The sequence below is a fragment of the Spermophilus citellus genome (genome assembly GCF_964194105.1).
Source record: "Spermophilus citellus genome assembly, chromosome: 3".
NCBI classification, from domain to species: domain Eukaryota; kingdom Metazoa; phylum Chordata; class Mammalia; order Rodentia; family Sciuridae; genus Spermophilus; species Spermophilus citellus.
Window position 1 is genome coordinate 81993575 of NC_138184.1, and position 19534 is coordinate 82013108.

Genomic DNA, 19534 nt, shown 5'->3' on the forward strand with positions numbered 1-19534 from the left:
CCCTTTCATAGCATCTTCCCTTCAAGTAGCTCACATGGCTGGCCACTGTGGGTCCTGGGAACCAGAACGTAGACGCACGCCTGCTCATACAGCCGCCTGGCGTGGCCTTCTCCGTCGCCAGGCTCAGTGACCCGGTGCCCACAAGCCACCTCACCTGGAACACCTGTCCGTCCACGGCCGCGTAGGCCTTCACCGCGTGCTCAGGGAACATGAAGGTGACAAAGGCGAAGCCCTTGGGCTTCTTGGTCAGGCTGTCGATGGGGTAGTGGAGCTCCGACAGGGGACCTGAGGACAGGGGAGGCGTCAGCCTGCTGGAGCTGGAGCTGGGCCTGAGCTCGGGGTGAGAAAGGGCCGGGCACTAAGGGGTCGGCCACACGAACACAGAACAGCTGCACTGTGCCAGCCACCAGGCCCAAGGTCAAGGGCGTCATTTCACAGTCCCTCGTGCCTAATAAGTGGGGGAGGAGGGGCACCTGGCTCCATCCCCGTCACGTGCAGCCTGCCCTGGCCTGGTCACCTCACCCACTCAGGCCTCCTCCTCTCGCCTGTGAATGGCACAACAGTCCCCAAACACAGGGTGGCCTCGAAGGTCCAAGAGTCAGTGTGTGGTTACTACCCAGCACCGGCTACACTTAGTGCCGCAGAAGTGTTTGTGACTCTGTCCTACTCAGAGGACACTGTCTGCAGTGGACACTCTGAACACCAGGGTGTGACCACGTCCCCTCTGTGGGTCTTCCTCTTCCCAAATGGGCACTTGGAGCCTATGGATGTTCCTCTCAATTCAGGGGCCTGCATTTCGATGAGTTTTTATTTTTTTAATTTGGTTCCTACGGAGAATCCCCCTCCTGTCCTGCGCAGCACTGCTGTGTAGCCAGGGCACCAGCCTGGGTGGGAGGACCTGGGGAGCAGGACAGCATGGCCAGACCTTCAGGTCCCGTGTGGGACCTCCGTGGACATCACGCTGTCTCTGATGCTCCACGTCCAGGCCAGCCTCCCAAGAGACAGGGGCTCAGGCAGCACCTCCAGACTCAGCCCCATGTGGCCGAGCACAACTACAGGCCTGCAAGTTCCCAGTCCAAGAAGTAACGACCGAGGCAAGAACAAAGGGCCCTGGCTGTGGCCTCCTCTCTGAAGCTCGTTTGGATGGAAGACGAAAAAGGACAGCCTTCCCAGGCAGAGGAGCACTGCGGGCACTGGGGGCTGTGCGGCCGCTGGATCCCAACACCGAGCAGCCAAGGAAGCCTAGGAAAATGCCTCCACCTCTCCAGATCGGTGCTTGGAGAGAGAGTGAGAATCCCAGCTCTGCGGGCGTCGTGGCTGTGCCTCTAATCCCAGCAGCTTGGGAATCTGAGGCAGGAGGATCAAGGCCAGCCTCACTGACTTACCAAGACCTCGTTTCAAAAGAAAAAATGAAAAGGACTGGGATGCAGCTCAGTGGTACAACGCCCCTTGGTCCAATCCCCAGAACCATTAAAAAAAAAAAAAAAAAAAAAAAAAAAAAAAAAAAAAAAAAAAAAAAAAAAAGAAAGAAGAGAAAATCCAAGTTCAAGTTCAGAGAGCAAAAGATACCACTGCATCTGCAGCAGGGAGGGACAGCAAGCCCTGTTCTAAGATGAGGAGACCCCAGCTGGGGCCACTGCCCAAGGCCAAGAGCTAGAGGGAGGTGGAGGGGGCTGCCCAGGGCCGGGGGCTACCCAGGAGCAGGTCCTACCGTAGGTGGAGAAGAGCTTCTCCAGGTCCTCCTCTGTGCTCGTGTAGGGCAGGTTACGCACAAAAAGTCTTCCGGAGTCGGCCAGATCCTCCTCCTCTTCGTTCTCCCCGAGTGTCCGGCCTTGCCAGGGCTGTGCGCTCTTCTGCAGGGGCCCCTTGGCTGTGGGGACTTGCTTCTCCCTGAACACCTCGATGTAGCGTCCACCTGTACGAGTGGAGGGGTCAGGGCTCCAGGGAGGCCCAGACCTTGTCAGAGGACTGGCTGGTGACCCAGGCCTCTCACTGCTGCCCGCCAGACGCTCTGGCTGAGGAGGGCCACGGCCAACAGTATACTCTGTGTCCCTGTGTGGCCTGCCACGTGGCTTTGGCCCTCGGGAGCCACAGGGACACATCCCTCTGGGCTCTGGCCTACTCTTAGGCACTACTGGCTGCTCCGTCTTGAGAAAGGCTCCTGTGACAGCCACCCTGGACGATTACCTGTTCGCACGCCTCCAAAGGGCTCAGGGGTCGCTTGCCTCTGCCTGCACCCCAGCACTCAGTCAATACCTTCCGCCTGATTCGCTGGCAGGACTCCTGGGGACCCCTGCCTTCCCCACACACTTGCCCCACTAGGCGTCCATGCCACAGATGGGTTGAGGACCATGTCCCAGCTCAGGAACGGTGCACCTGCTGCACCTCCACCAACCCTGCGCCCTAGGAAGGCCTGCTGCTCACCCCAGGCTGCACGTGCCCCTGAGGCCCGGCGGCCACCCTGGGGAAGACCTGCCTCCTCCTCCTTGGCCCTCGCCTCATACCCTGCCTGCCCGGTGCTGTCCCAGGGTCATGTGCCCCTCACCTGCTCCAGCACCGCCTGCCTCTCTGCCCCCTGTCTGTTTGCTGCTGGACCCTCAGTGCCCAGAGCGTGTGGCAGGAGGGGACACTCAGCACAAGTACCTAAGCCAGGGCCCACGCGGGAGCCCGGGACACAGCGCCGCGCCTCCTTACCCATGTACTCCCGGTTGCACTTCAGGGCTCTCTTCACCTCCTCTTCGCTGCTGAAATCCACGAAGATGTACCCTGAGAGGGGACCACGACAAGGTAACTGCCAGCCCTGCCAACGCTCGGAGTCAGAGGACGTGGGCACCTGGCTAGGTGCAGAAAGCGGGAGCCGCCACGGCACAGGCTGACCCCCCACCTGGCTACCCTTTGGAGGAGCACTCAGCACCCGCCTGGCATTGCGGGTGAAGGCGCAAAAACCAGGCCCCTTGTGCCTCCCTCCCAGCCTCACCCCTTTCCTAACCATGTTCTGCAGAGAAGAAATGCTCACGATGGCCGCTGTGACCCAGCCCAGCACTGGAGGGTCACCTCCATACCACCCTGCCTGCAGCTCCAGAGGCCGTGACTACACAGCAACAAGCAGGTGCAGAGGCCTCCACAGCCTCAACCTCACTGGGCCTTGACCCGTGAAGCCACCAAGCAGCACCCCGTCTACACCACCACAGTCTCCCCCAGCCTCCCCCACCAGCCCACACAAGCAAAAGCCTCCACTGCCTCCGGCTGCCAGCGGCCCTCCCTGCACTGGCCAGCGGGCCTTTCTAAACCTGAGGCTGTTCTAAGCCCGAGCCTCCACTGGGCCCAGGCTCCCCTACTTACTGCAGCCCCAGGGCCCATCCCAGCTTCCGCCCCCCGCACTTCCACCTGGGTCGTTTGCTGCCCTCAACAGTGTCATGCTCAGGTGCTGGCTCTCTCCAGCGCCAGGGCCTCCATGATGCTGTCCCTGAGCCCCAGCAAGGCAGGTACCTTCCTTCTGGCTCCCTGCCTGGTCTCTGAGGCGCCATGAACTGGTGGCCCCGCCACCAGCACCAACAGCTGCACTCCGAGCGTGCCCAGTGCTCACACCGTCCGGGGCTGACCCTGACCCCTCCCAACTGCACAACAGGTCTGACCCCTTATGCAGATGAGGAAAGGAGGCTGAGTTCCTGTCCCAGGTCACAGGGCTCCTAAGTGGCTGGCTGGGCTGTGAACCTGGGCAGGGGCTCTGTCCCCTGCCCCTCACACTGCCCTCTGCTGAGCTCCAGGAGTAACAGCTGCCTGAACCATCATCCTGGTGAGCTGGGCGCGAGAGCTGGGGAGGGACGAGACCCGACACAGAAAGGGCACTGGACCACCCCGGCGAAGGGGCACCTTTCTCCACGGGTGCCAGCTCAGCCAGACCTGACCACTCTGCCCAGGTGGCATCTTCCTGCCAAGACACTCCCAACCCCAGGGTCCAGACACCCAGTGGCCACAGAGCCTTAGCATGGTTCTCTGAAATGTGGCTATTCTGCCACTGGTCTTCTACGGCTTTCTGGCCTAGCTGGCCCCTGGGCTGGGCAGGTGGCCATCTCCCAGATCCACCTTCTTCCAGCCATGCTCACTGCCTCGAGACACCAGACCCAGGGCTCCAAGGCCAGGGGAGGAGGCTCATAGCCCGGAGCGGACACCTGGGGAGATGTAGTCTGGGGCAACACCACGCATGTGCAGAGAGGTAGAGCACTGCCCGCTGGCAGAGCCGCCCATGGACTTAGCCCAGCAAACCCAGACCTGCAGGCATCTACCTGAACAGAACAGGGGAACCTACTAGAACAGTGGAGGAGAAAATTCTGACACTATACGCCAGGCTGCCAGAGGCAAGGATGACACAGATCTGCGTCCTGAACAGTTAGCCACATCCACAGAACTGAGGACCCCAAGGAGGAGAAGGGACAAGGCTGCTTTGGGACCTCCCCAACCATGTGGCCAGCCCTCCCCCGCACATCCGCCCAGCTCCCAGGCCTTACCCGTCTTGTTCCCGTGGGCATTTCTCACTATTCGAATGGCCACTGGTTTCAGGGGCGCCAGGAATTCCAGGACATTTTTCTGCAAGGACAAGTTTTGCCTCTTATCAGTCCCCCAAGAAACCATGCAGAGATAAGGAGCAAAGTGTTGGACCAGAAAAGATAACGAAATGATTACGGTTTTTCCTCCTTCCTTTAAATCACACTCACCTCTCCTCCACCAAAAGTAAGAAAAACTGGGAAATAAAAACTGAAGAAGAAACGGATAATGTAATTATAAAATAGTAACATTAGCAGCAGCGTTTTAAGGCATTACATCTGGTCTTTGTTCCTAAGGAGTTGTTTTTTTGTTTTTTGTTTTTTTAAATACTTGGGGTTAAAGCTGGCTTTTCTTACTTCTCTTTAAAGCATGGATATTTGTCTACGTTAATCACAGTGACAAACCTAAAGTTCCATTGTAGGGAGGCCCCCAATTCTTAACTACTCCCTTCTCTGGACATGTGTGAGATTTAAACAGATTTTTAAAAATATGTGAACATTCAGGGTGTGAAATTCTAACAAATACTAAAAAGTACAAATCAGGAAACCAAACTGGTTCCTAACTCCTAGGCCAGCTCACTCTTCCTAGCTCCTTCTGTAAAACAAAAGCCGCAGATCCATTTCCCAACTGGGCACTGGGGTAAGCCCTTGAGGCCCCGCCCTGATGTAGCTTGCCCTACAAGGTGACAGAAAGACATAAGGACACATCCGGGCACTCCAGGTCAGTGGAAGAATCCCAGCCAAGTTCTGAGCTTTCACATTACTGCATCCAAGTTTGCAATTACCAGATTCTTTCCAAACCGTCCCCTGCCCAGAGGAAAGCCAGCATGGTGGGTCACACACAGTTAGGTTCCTCTGGGGATGAAGCCATGTCCTGCTCCACACCTGGCCTTTTCTACTGGCTGCGGCACCTTGGGGGTCTTCCCTGTCATCATGTTCTTTTCTGTGATACGTCATCTTATACCATTTTCACTTGTCCCTCTGAGTTAACCCAGGTTTAACCTGGCACTGGTGACATTTTGGGCTAGTGACTCTTTGTTGTGGGGGCTGTCCTGTGTCTGGCAGGGCTTACACAGCACACCTGGTCTCTGTTCACTAGAGGCCAGAAGCCCCCCACAGATGTTACCATCAAGAGTACCTCTGACCATGGCCAGATGTTGTGCAGGGGTAGACCACTCCCCTCCGAGAACCATGGACACACCACTTGCCCAGAAATGGAGCTTCAGGGTTGATGTGGGTTTTTATTCTTATCAATGACTGCAAATCAACATGTTGAGTTATAAATAATAATAGGAAAGCTGCAAGAGCGTTCCCGCATCTAGGCTCTGGTGTGCCAGGATTCACCTGGGGGCAAAGCCCTGGCCAGGCACCAGCTCTGCAATGGCCTGGATGTCCGTAATGTTGCCAGGCAGCTCCACGCGGCCCTCTAAAAGGCAAGAAAATGTTTATTGCCAAAGATGAATGATATGTACCATTTTGGCAAGTGAAAAATGTGAACTCCAGTTTTGATTTTGTTTTTTGATAATCATGACAGAATCCAAACATGAGTTCTTGTTCTTGAAAACTTTCTGTTCTTTGTGTTATTTTTCTGTTGGGTCATAAATCCTTCATAAAAATCTCTCTGTAAATTAGAGACACTAGACTCCTGCCTCTGTTAGGCATGAACCACTGTGACTTCATGACAGCTGCTGGCTTCCAGAGCTCTGGGCTGGTAGGTAGGTAATCAACCTATTTTTTTTCTTTTTTCCCACGAAACTTTACAAATTGCTTAGAAAGACACTTTTTCAGCTCAAATCCTTGATGTATCTGAACCTGATTTTATCAGGAGGAGTAGGGCAAGGGTTCATTTTTTCCTCAAAAAAAGTTAATTAGGCCAGGCACAGTGGGCAGGCCAGTAATCCCAGTGCCTCTGGAGGCTGAGGTAGGAGCATCACAAGTTCAAAGCAAGCCTCAGAGACTTAGTGAGACCCTGTCTCAAAACATATAAAGGGATGAGAATGTGGCTCAGTGGTTATGTGCCTTGGGGTTCCATCTTGGTACGCCCCACCCCCCAAAAAATCTGACCCTAATCACAAGTAATTGCTTCAGTATTTCTAATAGCACAAAATTGTAAGTAGCTCCCACGTCCACTTTAGGAGATCAGGAAAGTGTATCAAAGCATCTCCTGTGGAAGGAAGACTACACAACAAGGCAGTGGTGGGCAGCAAGCGCGGTCCTGCTGCAGGGACGATGCTAACCAAAATGGGAATGAGAAACCAGACCAGTGTCAGTGCACAGGAAAAAGCATCTAAGAAGGCATGTCCCCAAAGTACCAGTGGTTGCCACTGGGTGGGACACAGGAATGCTGAGCAGGGTTGCCCACTGTGCCAAGGACAGTTGGCACCTCCAGCTCTAGTCCTTAGACCTGCAGTAACCTTACCTGCACCCTGGCACCCCACCTGGCTACACCCCAGCTCGCAGCTCAGTGTGGACGGTAACCCACGTGGTCATCCCAGTTGTAGGTGACTTTCAGGTTCTGTCACGTAGCTGTGTCCTTTAGAATTTCCTGTAGTGAGCTTCTCTGACCGTCACAGGAGGAAAATGAAAACAGGCGCCTCTGCTGGCGCAGACCTAGAGCTGGCTAGCTGCAGCCCGTGCTCTGACTGGCCTGCGGCCTGTTTCTGGAAATAGTGTTGAGCCGGGCTGCAGCAATACCTACACCTTCACCTGTGTCCAAGACGGCTGCCCCTACGGGAGCAGAGTGAGGGCTCCCAACAGAGACCTCACTGACCACTCGGCCTTCCCCTGGCCCAAGCTCCCCTAGCGTGTTTTTTTTTTTTTTTTTTTTTTTTTTAAGCTCTAGGCAGCCATCTTGTTTCCTTCCTTGAAGATGCCCAAGATGTCATCTGTCAGCCTCTGGGCCTTCAATTCCTTCTCGCTCTCACCCCTAATGGCCTCAGGCAACAGAAGCTCCCCTCCCACCCCCGTCTGCGCCCACAGGTGATCTTCCTCAGAGCACCTACCTCTGTGACACTGAACGGGGCTCCCCGTAGCTTCACGGTGTGGGCCGTGGTGGGTTCCTTCTGGTTTGCTGGTTTCTCTGTCTGAACAAAGAGAAACGACCACAGTGGATTCCCTGGGGCAGCGGTGGCAGGGGACAGACTGGGACATGGCAGCTCTAGGAGTGGAGGCTACAGGGTAGCATGAGAGTGCCGCATCTGTGCCTGCAGCGGGTTCAGGGTCCAGGCACAGGTGGAGGTGGCGGCTGCGGGGTCTCCATTTGCCTCTGAGGGCTGCAGCCAAGGCTTAGGGCACTGTGGCGGGGAGAGCAGCGCCCCAGGCCATCAAAGGCCTGGGGAGATGGAGGAGCCCCGGGGCAGAGACCCTTGCTACCACTCATGTCCACTTGCCCGGTGACAGACATGGGCGCTGAGAGGAGGTCCCTTCCAGATGAGGATCAGAGAGACCTGTGGGGCTGCAGCACCCTCGAGGCCCAGCAGTCACATAGGGTCAGAGCTGAGAGCTGAACCCCTCACCCTCTGACCTCCCTAGACAGGGACAGGGTGGGCATTAGAAAGGAGGGTGAAGAAGAGCAAGGGGAAGAGGAGGAGGCAGACGGAGCCCTTTCCTCTTGTTGGAGCTTCCACAGAAGGGACTGGGATGCACGCACATCCAAACTCTGTGTCCGGAGGAGTGGACTCCGGGTGGGAGACAAGGTGGCTGTCCTCAAGGGTCGCGTCCACCTTTACAATCTCAACCTTAGAGCCTGGCAGACGCAGGCTTTGGCCTGACCTGTAACTTCCCTTCTCTGGGCCTCAGTTTTCTTATCTATAAAATGCAGGCAGGAGACTGCCGGATGAGCGACTGTGACAGCATCCAGTGACAGCAGGTTTGTCCATCAACGAGGAGCCCACCCATACCTGCCTGCCTTGTGACTGAACACCAAGTAACCCAGCCGTCACCACCTCACTCGTGCCCAGAGCCCCGGCAGGCCACCTCTCCCGTGTAGCAGGCAATGAGCCCAGAGGATCGGGGAGTGCGTGGCGGGCTGCTGGGCTCTCTCCTCTGCATCACAACCCCAGCCAGGCACACAACCCCCGCTGTCCCTCCTGCAGGCACATACCTGGGCTCCGGGCTCCTGCGGCCTCCCCCTCTCAGGCAGGGTCCCTGGGCTCCCTTGCTCCAGCTGGTCGGGGGCGGCAGGGGACTCCTCTTCCTCGCTGCCTCTGTCACAGTTTACGGCTTCGTCCTCGCTTTCCTCTTCCTCTGAGGAAGAGGACTCGGCTGCCACCACCTTGGACTTCAGGTACTCCATGTCCGACAGCCCCGGCTGGGCAGCCGCCTTAGCTTCCAGGCCTTGCTCTGCTGAGAGGGCAGGGAGCGGGGAGGAGGTCACCCTCCTGAGCAGCGAGAGACTTGGGCAGCACAGGGCTGGAAACTTGGGGGGTAGCCTGTGGACCACACTCACCACAATCAGGGCCCTGGTGCCCAGCGGCCCAATAAACCCTCTGATGGGCACCATGAGAGGGCGAAGCTCCCGTGCCACACACAGCTCCATGGCTCCCTGCCACCTGCCAGGCTCTCCCCTGGATGGCCCCTCCCAGTCATCAGTCACCTTCCCAATTGTGTCATGTACACTAAGGGGCTTCACGTGCCACAGAAAGCACTTACACAGCAGAACCGTTTCTACAGTGAACCCTTTACGGTACCCACCCATCATCTCACAGGGCCACCCACATAACCCTGGTGGGAGCCACGCTCGATCATCTACTTAGGCAGCAAACACCCCAAACATTAGGACCTCACCCCAGCCCAGATCCAGTGCTGGGCCCCTGGCTAACTCACCTGCTATCTGCTACCCTGCTGGAAGCACACAGGTGTGAACGGTTTACAGGGGACACCTGGTGAGATGCTAGCTGTTGAGGGGTGCTACAGAGACAGCCGGGAAGGAGGAGTGTGCCTGCTCGGCTGTCACAACTGTCCTTCTAGCCTCACACCCCACCCTTGAGTTCTGGACGCTGAGCATGGAGCCCCACCCGCTCTGCTCCAGGCCTGTGCGAGCTCCTTGGGCCCCATCCTCCCAGCTCCAGCACCCAGAGCCAGTCCGCCCTGCAGCTGCGTGCTCCCCTGTCCTGAGTCCCTCTGATGCTGTGCCCTGGTCTGCGACCCCCTTTTTGCCCCTGGCTATGTGTCCCACCATGTCCCACAAGTCCTCCAGATCCCAGCTTAGCACAGAAACCCTGCCAGGCACACAGGTGACGCTACGTACATATCCTCTGCCTTCAGCCAGTCCGACTGACCCCCAACCAGAGCTGCCACCCCGTGCTGCAGCCGGTCACTAGCCACCAGCTGCCCCAGCACGCTGAGCCTGAGAGGACAAAGGCTCACCTACCCTGCAAGGCCTTCCCCGGCAGCTCCCTCCCAAGCTCTCCTGCTTCCTCTCCGTAGCGGCTATGACCCCATGATGTGTCCCCTGGTGATCATCTGTTTACTGCTCTCCTCTCACCACAATGACAGCTGACAGTTCCTGTCTGTGGCTCAGTGCCATGTCCCCAGAGCCCAGCACGCGGCATGCAATCGGTGAACACTGCCGACTGACAAGCAAGTAACTAGGAGCAGTCATGGCAGACCTTCCTGCAGGTGACCTCATCCCCCCACTAGAAAGCTCCCGAGCCATGTCTGGACGGCCGCAGGCCTGGTGTCTGAGGGAGGGGCAGCCAGTGCCTGCCAGCAGGTGTTCGTGGGCCACAGGGCTGCAGCTGAGGGACACAGGTACATAGGCGCAGTGCCCAAGCCTAACCTCCTGGCTCCTCCTCGGCAGCTTCCTCCTCACTCTCCTGCCCAGAATCGGAGTCAAAGTTTAGGTAGTCACTGGTCGGCTTGCTCTTCCCCTTTGGGAGCTCAGTGCCCAGGGCATCATTTGCCCAAGTGGCCACCTGTGTCCGCTTCTGGTGAACCGACAGGAACTCCTGGAACTCGGTGTCTTCCTTCAGCTGGGGGCACCGGAGGCAGGCATCAGGGACACAGGAGAAGAGGCAGAGGGGACTCAGTGGGGCTTAGCCCTCCAAACTCCCAGCCGGGAGAGCATCCTCCTCATCTCTGGTGGACCCCAAGTCCACAGGGACACGGCAGGACACGCGAGGTGTGGGCTCTGCTTTCTGGACCAGCCTGCACCCCTCCGACCGGCTGCTCCCGCCCTCTCGGTCAACAGGACAGACTCACCTGCTCCAGTTCACGTGGGGCCTTTTTCTTCTTGTCATCCTAAAAACAGAGGCAGAGGATGAGGGCCACATGGGAGGGGGAGGGCAGATGGAACTGCAGACCCCTCCAGAGCCACCGCCTGCCCACACAGGCCTGGTACTGGCGCGGTCACCTGCATACCTTCTTAATTTCCGGGGGGACAGAGCCTTGTGAGGGCTGCTCAGGCTGCCTTGGTCTCTGGGCATGTTTGCTCCAGGCTCGGGGCTTTGTTGGGTCCCCAAAGGACTTGCAGAACTCTACCTGCATGAGAAAGGGCGACTGTCACACCTGCTGTGACAGCCACAGTCCTGAGTGTTCCGCCCTTCAGCACCTGTGAACCTGGGCTTTACAGCCACTAGTAGAGTGGAAGCAGAGGACTACCACCCCGCCTTGGCTTTGTCCTCCGCGATGTCACTACACTAGCCACCGTCTACTGGGGAGTTCCACGCAGCAACCGAGTGCCCCGCGAGGACCGTGGACACGCTGAGCCTCTGGATAGCGGGCAGTGAAGCCACAGCTCTCCCCAATTCAAGACCAGAAAACTGGAGCACAGAGATGTGAAGCAACTTGCCCCAGGTGACCCAGGCCCTCAGGGACAGAGACTGGGGACTCAGGACCATCCACGCCAAATGGTGGCTCTGAGGACGGAATGAGATGATGTAGGCCAGTGATCAGCAAGGGCGGGTGCAGGGGACGCCTGTGCTCCTATGATCACTGGTGACCAAGAGGCAAGCTCCGCTGGTCTGGGAGAACCTCCCAGTTAAGGGGAGATGGGGGGTGGGGGTGGGGGGCCCGGGGCCAGGAATGTGCTGAGGATGAAGCCTGAGCCAGACCTCTCCAGACCAAAGCCTCCAACGCACTCTCAGAAGTGACCCTGGTGAGGGCCGGTCCTGCTGGGAGCCAGGAGTGACAACTCCCAGACAGTTAAGGACGCCCTGGTCACCCACCACCCTCCCCAAAGAAAGAGCCTGCCATTTGGTCACATCCTGGCTGCGTGGACTTCCACAGCAGTCCCTTAAGTCTATGATGAAGGTCAAAAAGCTGTGACTCCAACTCCTGTCACCAAAGATGAACCACCAGAGCCTGGGTGACCCCGCAGGCCACCACGCTCACACCACACAGAGCGAGAGGTGAGGCCGTGCGTCGCCTCGGGCTCTATGCTGCTCCATCTTGGCTTTTCCCTTCTCAGCAAAGGGCTGGGGACGTTTTATCATGTCAATGAACACCTGTGGGTGACCCTTGTGGGACCTCCTCCTCCAGGAAACTTTCCTGACCCCTCCCTGGCCAGGGTGGGTCCTGCTCAGTTGTCCCAGGGTCCCTGACCCAGTGACCACCCTGAACTCAGCACCTGCGTCTGCCAGCGCTCCTGAGGACAGGGACCAGTGGCTCCTGAGCGCCTGCTGTCGGGCAGTGAAGGACGCACACCTGTGGCTCAAGTGCCCTCCTGGCTGGCAGCACAGGTGCCACTGAGGCTCCAGAAGGCCTGTTCTTCCGCGTGACTCCCGCACTGAGCCAGAGCCCGGGGCGGGCCCAGCAGCAGTCTGACTGGCTCCGGGAGACTCTTACACACAGAAGAGCGGGAACCGCTGAGGCAGGCCAAAAGGCTCAGGGCCTAAAAAGGACAGCCTTGGGACCCAAGTGTCGCTGACAGGTGGAGCGGCGGGTGACACTCTGGACAGGCAATCAGGGGCCCACTCACTGTGATCCGGGACGTGTCGATAAAGCTCTTGTTGAAGTGGTTCAGCGCAGCCTGGGCCGCCTCCTCGGACTTGAAGCCGATGAAGCCAAACTTGCGGAACTTGCCATCTTTGGTGAACTTGAGGCTGCAGTCGGTCAGCGTGCCGAAGGCGGTGAAGAGCTGCCTGAACCGCTCCTCCTTCATCTGGAACAGAAGGTGGGAGGAGCTGGCGAGTCCTTCAGCAAGGGACAAATGGCTAGAAACCTGGGGCTCCAGGACTCTAGGGGCAACCAGAGACGAGGAGGTGGCAGTGTTCTGTGCCAGTCAGGTCAGGTCCCTGAAAGAACGAACATGCCTCTCATTGATGACGTCAGTCCACCCGGCATAGGTCTGGACTGGAGGTACCATCAGTAGCCAGGAGTTGGTAGTTCCTGAGAAGCTGGTTAAAAGCTGGATTAGAAATTTGTTACCCACCTGAGTCTCAATGAACTTTATGATAAAGGGAAGGAACAGGCAGAGGGAGTTTTTATAGCCCAAATCTAATGGGGTCTCTGGGTCTGCAAGCTGCCTTGTTGGCACCAGGGGGTTAAGTGTTCAGCCTTGAGCAGGGGCTTGGGCATTTGGGCTTGAAGCAAACAGGTGATAAAGAACCAGACAGAGGGCTTGAGAAGCCAGGTCATCCTGCAGGTAACTTTGTTTGGCATGCCCTGCAGACCAGCCTGTCCTGCACCTAACACCCTCAATTCCACTCTTCATTCCTAGTCCAATAAGCTCCCTCCCCTCTCTATTAAGGCTGCTCTTCAAACTCTCTCCTACCTGGGTGTCTCTGAAACCAGCTTGCTTCTCTCTTTACCTTTCTCAAAATATCCCAGCTTTCCAAACCAGCTTGCTTCTCTCACTTATCAGGGTTCCCAGCTTTCCCCAGTCACACCAAGAAAGCACGGGCTTTGTAATAAAGAAGGCAGCTTCTCCCAAGCTCTGAACGAAGATGGCCAAGGGAGGACGATGGCCCATTGATTTCCCTTTGAGAGCAGTCAGATCTCTCCAGGTTGTATGGGAAACACCTCAACTTTAAATACTGATACTTGAAATTCTTACAAAACTGGGACGGTGAACAAAACACACATGTTCCTCCTTAGGCCCAGAAGGCAACTGGTAAAGTGCTCTCTTATGATAGGGGTAGTTCACACTTATCCAGGGGTCACCATGCTCCGGACACCTAAGTGGTTTGTCAGAAGGACAACACACAACGGTCCTACTACCGGCCAGATCCAAGCAAGTGTGTGTGGGGGGTTCTGTAGTAAGGAGGAGCAGGGGGTCTGGCTGGAGGGGGCCCTTAGGGTCACCTGCTTTGAATCTCCAGACATAGGGAGAAGAGAGGACCCAAGAGGGGCCAGAAATGAGGGGAGGCATTAGGTATTGGGCTAAGAACAGAGACCCAGGAGAGGCAGAGCTTGAATGGAATCTATGAGGAGGGATGACAAGAGTACTTAGTAACAGGTGACGATTGTTGGCTCTTAAGGTGTAGGAACGCCGGGCTTAAGCCTGGAAATGTGAATCCACAGGGTAAGTTGGTTATTAGACAGCTTGAGTTTGGCCGCCAAGGGAGTGCACATAATCACCTGAGCAGGGCCCTTCCATTTGGTTTTAAAGGGGGCTTTTGCCCTGGTGGGCAATAGTAAACAAGTTGACCAGGTGTTAAGGAGGTAGGGTTTTGAGAGATACTAGGGTCGGTCAGGAAGCAGCCAGTCTTGATAGCACCAGAGTTCAGAGCACAGATGGAAGAGGAGGGCAGGGCATAGGTTTCGGAGGGTAGGGGTTCTGTAGGCAATCTGGGAGGAACGAGGGGATGGCCATACATGACTTCAAAAGGTGAGAGATTAGAAGGCTTCTTTGGTAAGGCCCTAATGCACAATAAAGCCAAGGGGAGCACCTTGACCCAGTCCAGGCTTAGTTCCATGGTGAGCTTGGTGAGGGTCTCTTTAAGGGACCCACTGGTCCCTTCAACCTTTCCAGAAGCCTGGGGGCGCTAAGGGCAATGGACATGCCAAGAGAGTGATAGCGCATGAGCCAGTCCCTGAGTTATCTGCAAGGTGAATTCTGGGCCATTGTCTGATTGGATAGAAGTGGGCATCCCGAAATGGGGGATTATGTGAGTAACCAACAGGTCAACTACCATAGAGGCCCACTTGTTAGAAGTGGAAAGGGCTTCAACTCATCCCAAAAAAGTATACGACCGTGGGCCTGATGAGAAGGGAAAGGTTTAGGTTTTAATGGAGTATTGGTATTGGTTTTCTGGCAGATCTGACAAGCGGAAGTGATCAGTTGTAGGAGGGTCTTATCGCGTGAGGAAAGGGTGAAAAAGGAGTGAAAGAAACTAGTGAGACTCTGTGGACTAGAATGGAATAGAGAGTGAAGAAACTGGAAGAGTTGTTGGGGATCTTTGGGCCGATCCCCGGTGGTAAGGAAGAGTAGCAGAGAGGAGGTGAAGCTCTGTAGGGCAGCTGATCTAGTGGACAATAGCCCCCTTTCTTCCAAATGGCTGCGTGGGAGATCTGTATATAGGGAGAGGGTTTTTCCCTCTGCTAGCTCGCATGCCCTGGAGGCAGCTATGAGTTCAGCTTGTTGGCTGGTGGTATTGGGTGGGAGAGGTTTTGCTCTGTGATGGATGAGAGGGAAACGACAGCATACCCCGCCACTTTAACCGCTTCATGTGAGGGAGAAGATGGGAGGAGGGAGGCAGGGTTTAATGGAGAGCAGGACTAAAAAGAGATGGAAGGATTTTCAAGGAGAGACAAGGAGGGATAGAAACCTGGAAGGAGGAAGTGACTGTCATCTTTGGTCTTTGGTGTAGGTATAGATACAATAAGCTGTTTTCTGTCTACTGTAATGGCCCTTTTCCCTTGAGTGATATGTGTCCTCTTTACATGCTATTTGGGCCTTTTGTGGAGAGGCCCGATATCCCTTTAAGGCCAAGAAAGTAGGAGAACTGTGTCATCTGTTGAGCGCCCTTTGGAAGGGCTAGAAGAATCTTGAACTCTCACAGTAATTATAGAGATCCCTTAGAATGGAGGGATCCAAGGACCCAAAAAGGGGCCATCTACTTTGGTTGTCTAAGGGATGAGTGGGCCAGGCCTGGGTGCTATATTTGATCTAAGAGACACCGTAGGGGAGAGTCGACCGGCAGAGAGGACACATTACCCATGTAAGGAGAAGGGAAGAGGATGCAGAGAAGGAGGAAACTGATTTATTGGCAAAAGGGGAGTCCCCGCTAGAGCCAAAAAATCAGGAGTGCCTAAGTGGCAGGTTCGAGCTGCAGAGATTGGTCATCACCGAATCCTGACAGTCGAAGCTCTCATCCTGGATGGAGCCAGAGCCGTGGGAGACCTTGGCCAAGGCTTTTTGGGACCCCTCCTGGAGAGACCAAATACTCCCAGGGCCAGAAAGAGGGGAGAGGCAGGGCAAGAGAGAGGAAGGAGAGGGTAAGCATCTCTCTAGCGGCCGAGTCTTAAAGTGAGAGGACCAGGACTTTAGGAATCTGCCCAAGGAAGGAATCCCCGAGGGCCACCGTAGCCTTAAAGGCTGTGGTGAGGTGCTTTCCTCCCTGCAGGTGGGCAAAGAGATTTGCTGGACTATATTGCAAGAAGGTGGATTCAGGGCACTGGGGGTGAAAAGATTGGAGGTCGGAGGCCAAGGTTTGTCCAAAGAGGTGTAGACTATCTCGGAATCCCTGAGGAAGGACAGTCCAGGTTAGTTGTCGAGAATGTCTGGTGGTGGGATCTGTCCAGGTAAAGGCAAAAAGATCTTGTGATTCGGGGGCAAGGGGAATGGAGAAGAAAGCATCCTTTAAATCTATGACTAAGAAGTGGGTGGCAGTATGGGGGACCTGAGACAGCAGGGTGTATGGGCCTAACAGAGGTGTTGATGAGTTGTAGGTCCTGAACTAAGTGATAGGACCCGTTGGGCTTTTTTACCACTAGTATGGGAGTATTGTAAGGGGAATGAGCAGGATGGAGGTACCCCTTGCTTGTGGACAGGGGGTACTGAGCCTGATTGGGGAAAGTTAGGATCTTTGAGATGACCGTTAACTGGTGGGCAGGAAATGGTGGAGGGGGTGTGGGTATCCCATACAATCGGGTCAACCAGGTTAGTATAGTATTTCATGTCAGACTCATAAGTGGAGCAGAATGGCCAGTCTTCTGCCAAAAGGGCCAGAAAAAATGAACAGGCCAATTCTGGGGCCTGACTGATGCCAGGAGCCTGGATGTTGATTGTTGTTGATGTTGTTGTTCAAGTGTGGCAAGGAGAGACATTGGGCCAGGGCATTTAGAGAGAATATATTGGCCAAGCAAAGGAACTGGACATTGGGGCATAACTAGAAACGTCTGAAAGAATGGGAAATTGTCTATGGAACAGAGTAATAGGGGAGTCTTTCTTGGATAGATGGTCTTTCCTCCTACCCCGACAATAGGAGAGGTGGACGGCACTGTTTGCCCCCAGAATTCTGTCAGGACTGAGAAGGTAGCCCCGGTGTCAAGGAGAAAGTCAACCTTGCACCTATCCACCTGACTCCGCACCTTGGATCCCTGTCTATTGATCGTTACGGCCGGGGACAAGGACCCAAGGCTCCATCAATCTTCAATTGCCATGGCCAGAAGGTCGGAGGGTTCCCTGGCCATAGGCCTCCTACAGGATCTAGGACAGTCAGAGCCCCAATGTCTCTCCATGCCACACTTGAAGCAGGCACGGGGGGCGGGGGAATTCCAGTGATGGGCAGTGACCCAAGGAAGCACCCTGCAGGGCCTGGGCACGCATCTGAAATTTCTCAGTCTGGGGGATGGCAGGACCTTGTTCGAGCTTAGAATCGGTCCCTACTCTGCATGCCAGCTTGTGTATAATCTCTGTCGGAAGTTTGATCTGGGGCAGCAAGTGGCCCCAGTGGGTGATTGGGATTAACTCAGTGAGTTTCGTCCTCATGGGCTCTGGCAAGTTCCCAGTCTCTGGTATGTTTCTCAAGAAGGAGAGTATTAACCAATAACATATAAGTGAGGCTATAAGCCTGGAGGACCCACTGAAACTCTCTTCTGTGGTGAATGAGCCCAACCTTCACTCGAGTTGCGTGAGGTCATTCATAGAGAATGGGACATGTACCCGGATAATGCCCTCAGGTCCAGCAACCTCTCTTAAGGGGGCCATGGTTTGTGGGACTAGGGAGCGGGACCTGGTTTGGGTGCACTAAAGGTGTCGGCCAGGTCAGGGGGAGCACCTGAGGGGCTGGACGGAGCTGATGTGGGAGGTGGGTAGGGAGGGGGTTCATCTGCCGGATAGGTCAGGGTGAGAACGAAGAAGAGAAAAAGCCTCAACATAGGGGATCTTGTTCCACTTTTTCGAGCGCTCGCAGAAGTTAAACAGATCTCGAAGAACTTCGTGCGGGATCTAGGGATCCTCCTGGAGGCCATTGACTTTGATTGTCTAATTGATAGTAAGGCCAATCTTGTGTGCAGAATTTAATAAGGGGGAGTCTGCAGGGAGGGAAGAAGAGGCCCTCATACAAGGGTGGTTATTGAGAGAGAGAGAGAACGAAAGAGGGGGGGAGAGGCAGGGAGGGGAGTGCCTGTTCTACCACCCCTCAGGACCTCCCGCTCATGAACCGGGTCCCAGAGAGTCCACCGTGACCGTGAAGGTCGTGGTGGGGTGCGTTCTCTCCTCCAGATTGGGCATCAGAGGTTTGCTGGACGATCACGGTCAAAGCCCCTGCGTAGCCCGTCTGAAGTTGGATCTTGATAAGGGAACTCACCTACTGAAGAGCCGGTGTTATGGAAGTAGTAGCAGCAGAGAGGACGAGGACGGCAAGCCTTGAGGGAGGGGGCCCTAGAGCAGCAAGGAGTCCCCCTCCCGGGTTTCCACACCAATGAAAGAACGAACAAGGCTCGTTGTCAGAGAAAATGCCCATTTACTGAGGAACTGCTCTGCATATTTATAGAGCGGGGGTGGGGGGGTGATTTGACAGTTATGACAGTTTAACAGTTGAAGGGTTTGACAGTTGGCATGGGGTGCTTTCTGATTGGAGGGTAAGGATCATGTGAGCCAGCAGGGCTCACCACTGGATGGCTCTACTGGGGGGGCTGGGATGGGGAAGTTCTTTGGAGCCCCAGCGACTCCCAACAGCCCTCAGGCTAGCCCTCCTCACTTCACTGGTGAAGAAATGAGACTCACGAGGGCCACAGGATGTCTCGGTGCTCTGTGTGGCTGCTACAAGGTTAGGACCAAGGACAGAATCATCGTCATACCGCTGCCCAGCAGCCACTTCAAAAGGCTGGGCAGAAGGAGGGCCAGATGGAGTATGCACGCTCTGTTGTTCACAGACTCCCCAAGGATGACCACACCCTAGCCCCCCAGATGCTGCTTACACACCAGACATGGCACACGGGATTTTCCATGTTGATTCGATTAGGAACCCTGAGCTGAGGAGAGGACCCTGCATTACCCAGGTCCTAAGTAATCAGGAAGATCAGAGTCAGAGAAGGAGATGTAATGAGGGAAACAGAGGGAGAGAAACCGGAAGATGCTCCGCAGCACTCTGCAGACTGAAGTTGAAGGGTGTGGCCTGGAGCCACTCAGGGCAGGCAGCCTCCAGAAGCTGAAAAAGTGAAGGAACAGATTCTCCCCTGCAGCCTCCGGAAGGATGGCAGCCCTGCTGACACCTTAAGATCTCTGACCTCCAAAACTGTGGGAATCAATACGCACTGTATTACATCAGGAAGTGTGGCCACCTGTTATGGCAGCCATGGAAATGTGACAGAACTTGGTCCCACAATCCCCAAGGCCCCAGGACCACCCTCACAGCTCAGCGACTTTTCCCAGCAGAGGAGAGATTCCTGTGGCTGGTAGGGGGACCAAGGGGCACCAGGGCAGCCACAAACAACCAAACAAGCTTGAAATAAGAGGAACCCATAGGCGTTGGCTGCCCAGCAGGAAGAAATCTCCAGAGGAGCTGGATAATAACTCCGAGCTCATCCAAATCTCACAATCACCAAGTTAGGGACTTTTAGGCACATTTTAGAGAGGAGAAAATGGGATCCTCAGAGGATAA

The 19534-nt window shown here is 55.6% G+C and overlaps 1 protein-coding gene across 4 annotated transcripts in view; it reads right to left on the bottom strand.

Moving 5' to 3' along the window:
• RBM19 (RNA binding motif protein 19) overlaps positions 1 to 19534 on the bottom strand; it is a 106742-nt gene that overhangs the window by 84930 nt on the left and 2278 nt on the right. For 3 of the 4 annotated variants that reach the window (XM_081288512.1, XM_081288511.1, XM_081288510.1), the window contains exons 2-11: positions 12463 to 12645; positions 10905 to 11024; positions 10746 to 10784; positions 10324 to 10516; positions 8647 to 8888; positions 7547 to 7627; positions 4509 to 4587; positions 2695 to 2766; positions 1712 to 1915; positions 155 to 285 (exon numbers count right to left, since the gene is read on the bottom strand). In XM_081288512.1, coding sequence (XP_081144638.1) covers positions 155 to 285; positions 1712 to 1915; positions 2695 to 2766; positions 4509 to 4587; positions 7547 to 7627; positions 8647 to 8888; positions 10324 to 10516; positions 10746 to 10784; positions 10905 to 11024; positions 12463 to 12645 — 1344 coding nt within the window. The remainder of the gene's footprint in view (positions 1 to 154; positions 286 to 1711; positions 1916 to 2694; positions 2767 to 4508; positions 4588 to 7546; positions 7628 to 8646; positions 8889 to 10323; positions 10517 to 10745; positions 10785 to 10904; positions 11025 to 12462; positions 12646 to 19534) is intronic. The other variant, XM_081288513.1, reaches the window with a different exon arrangement.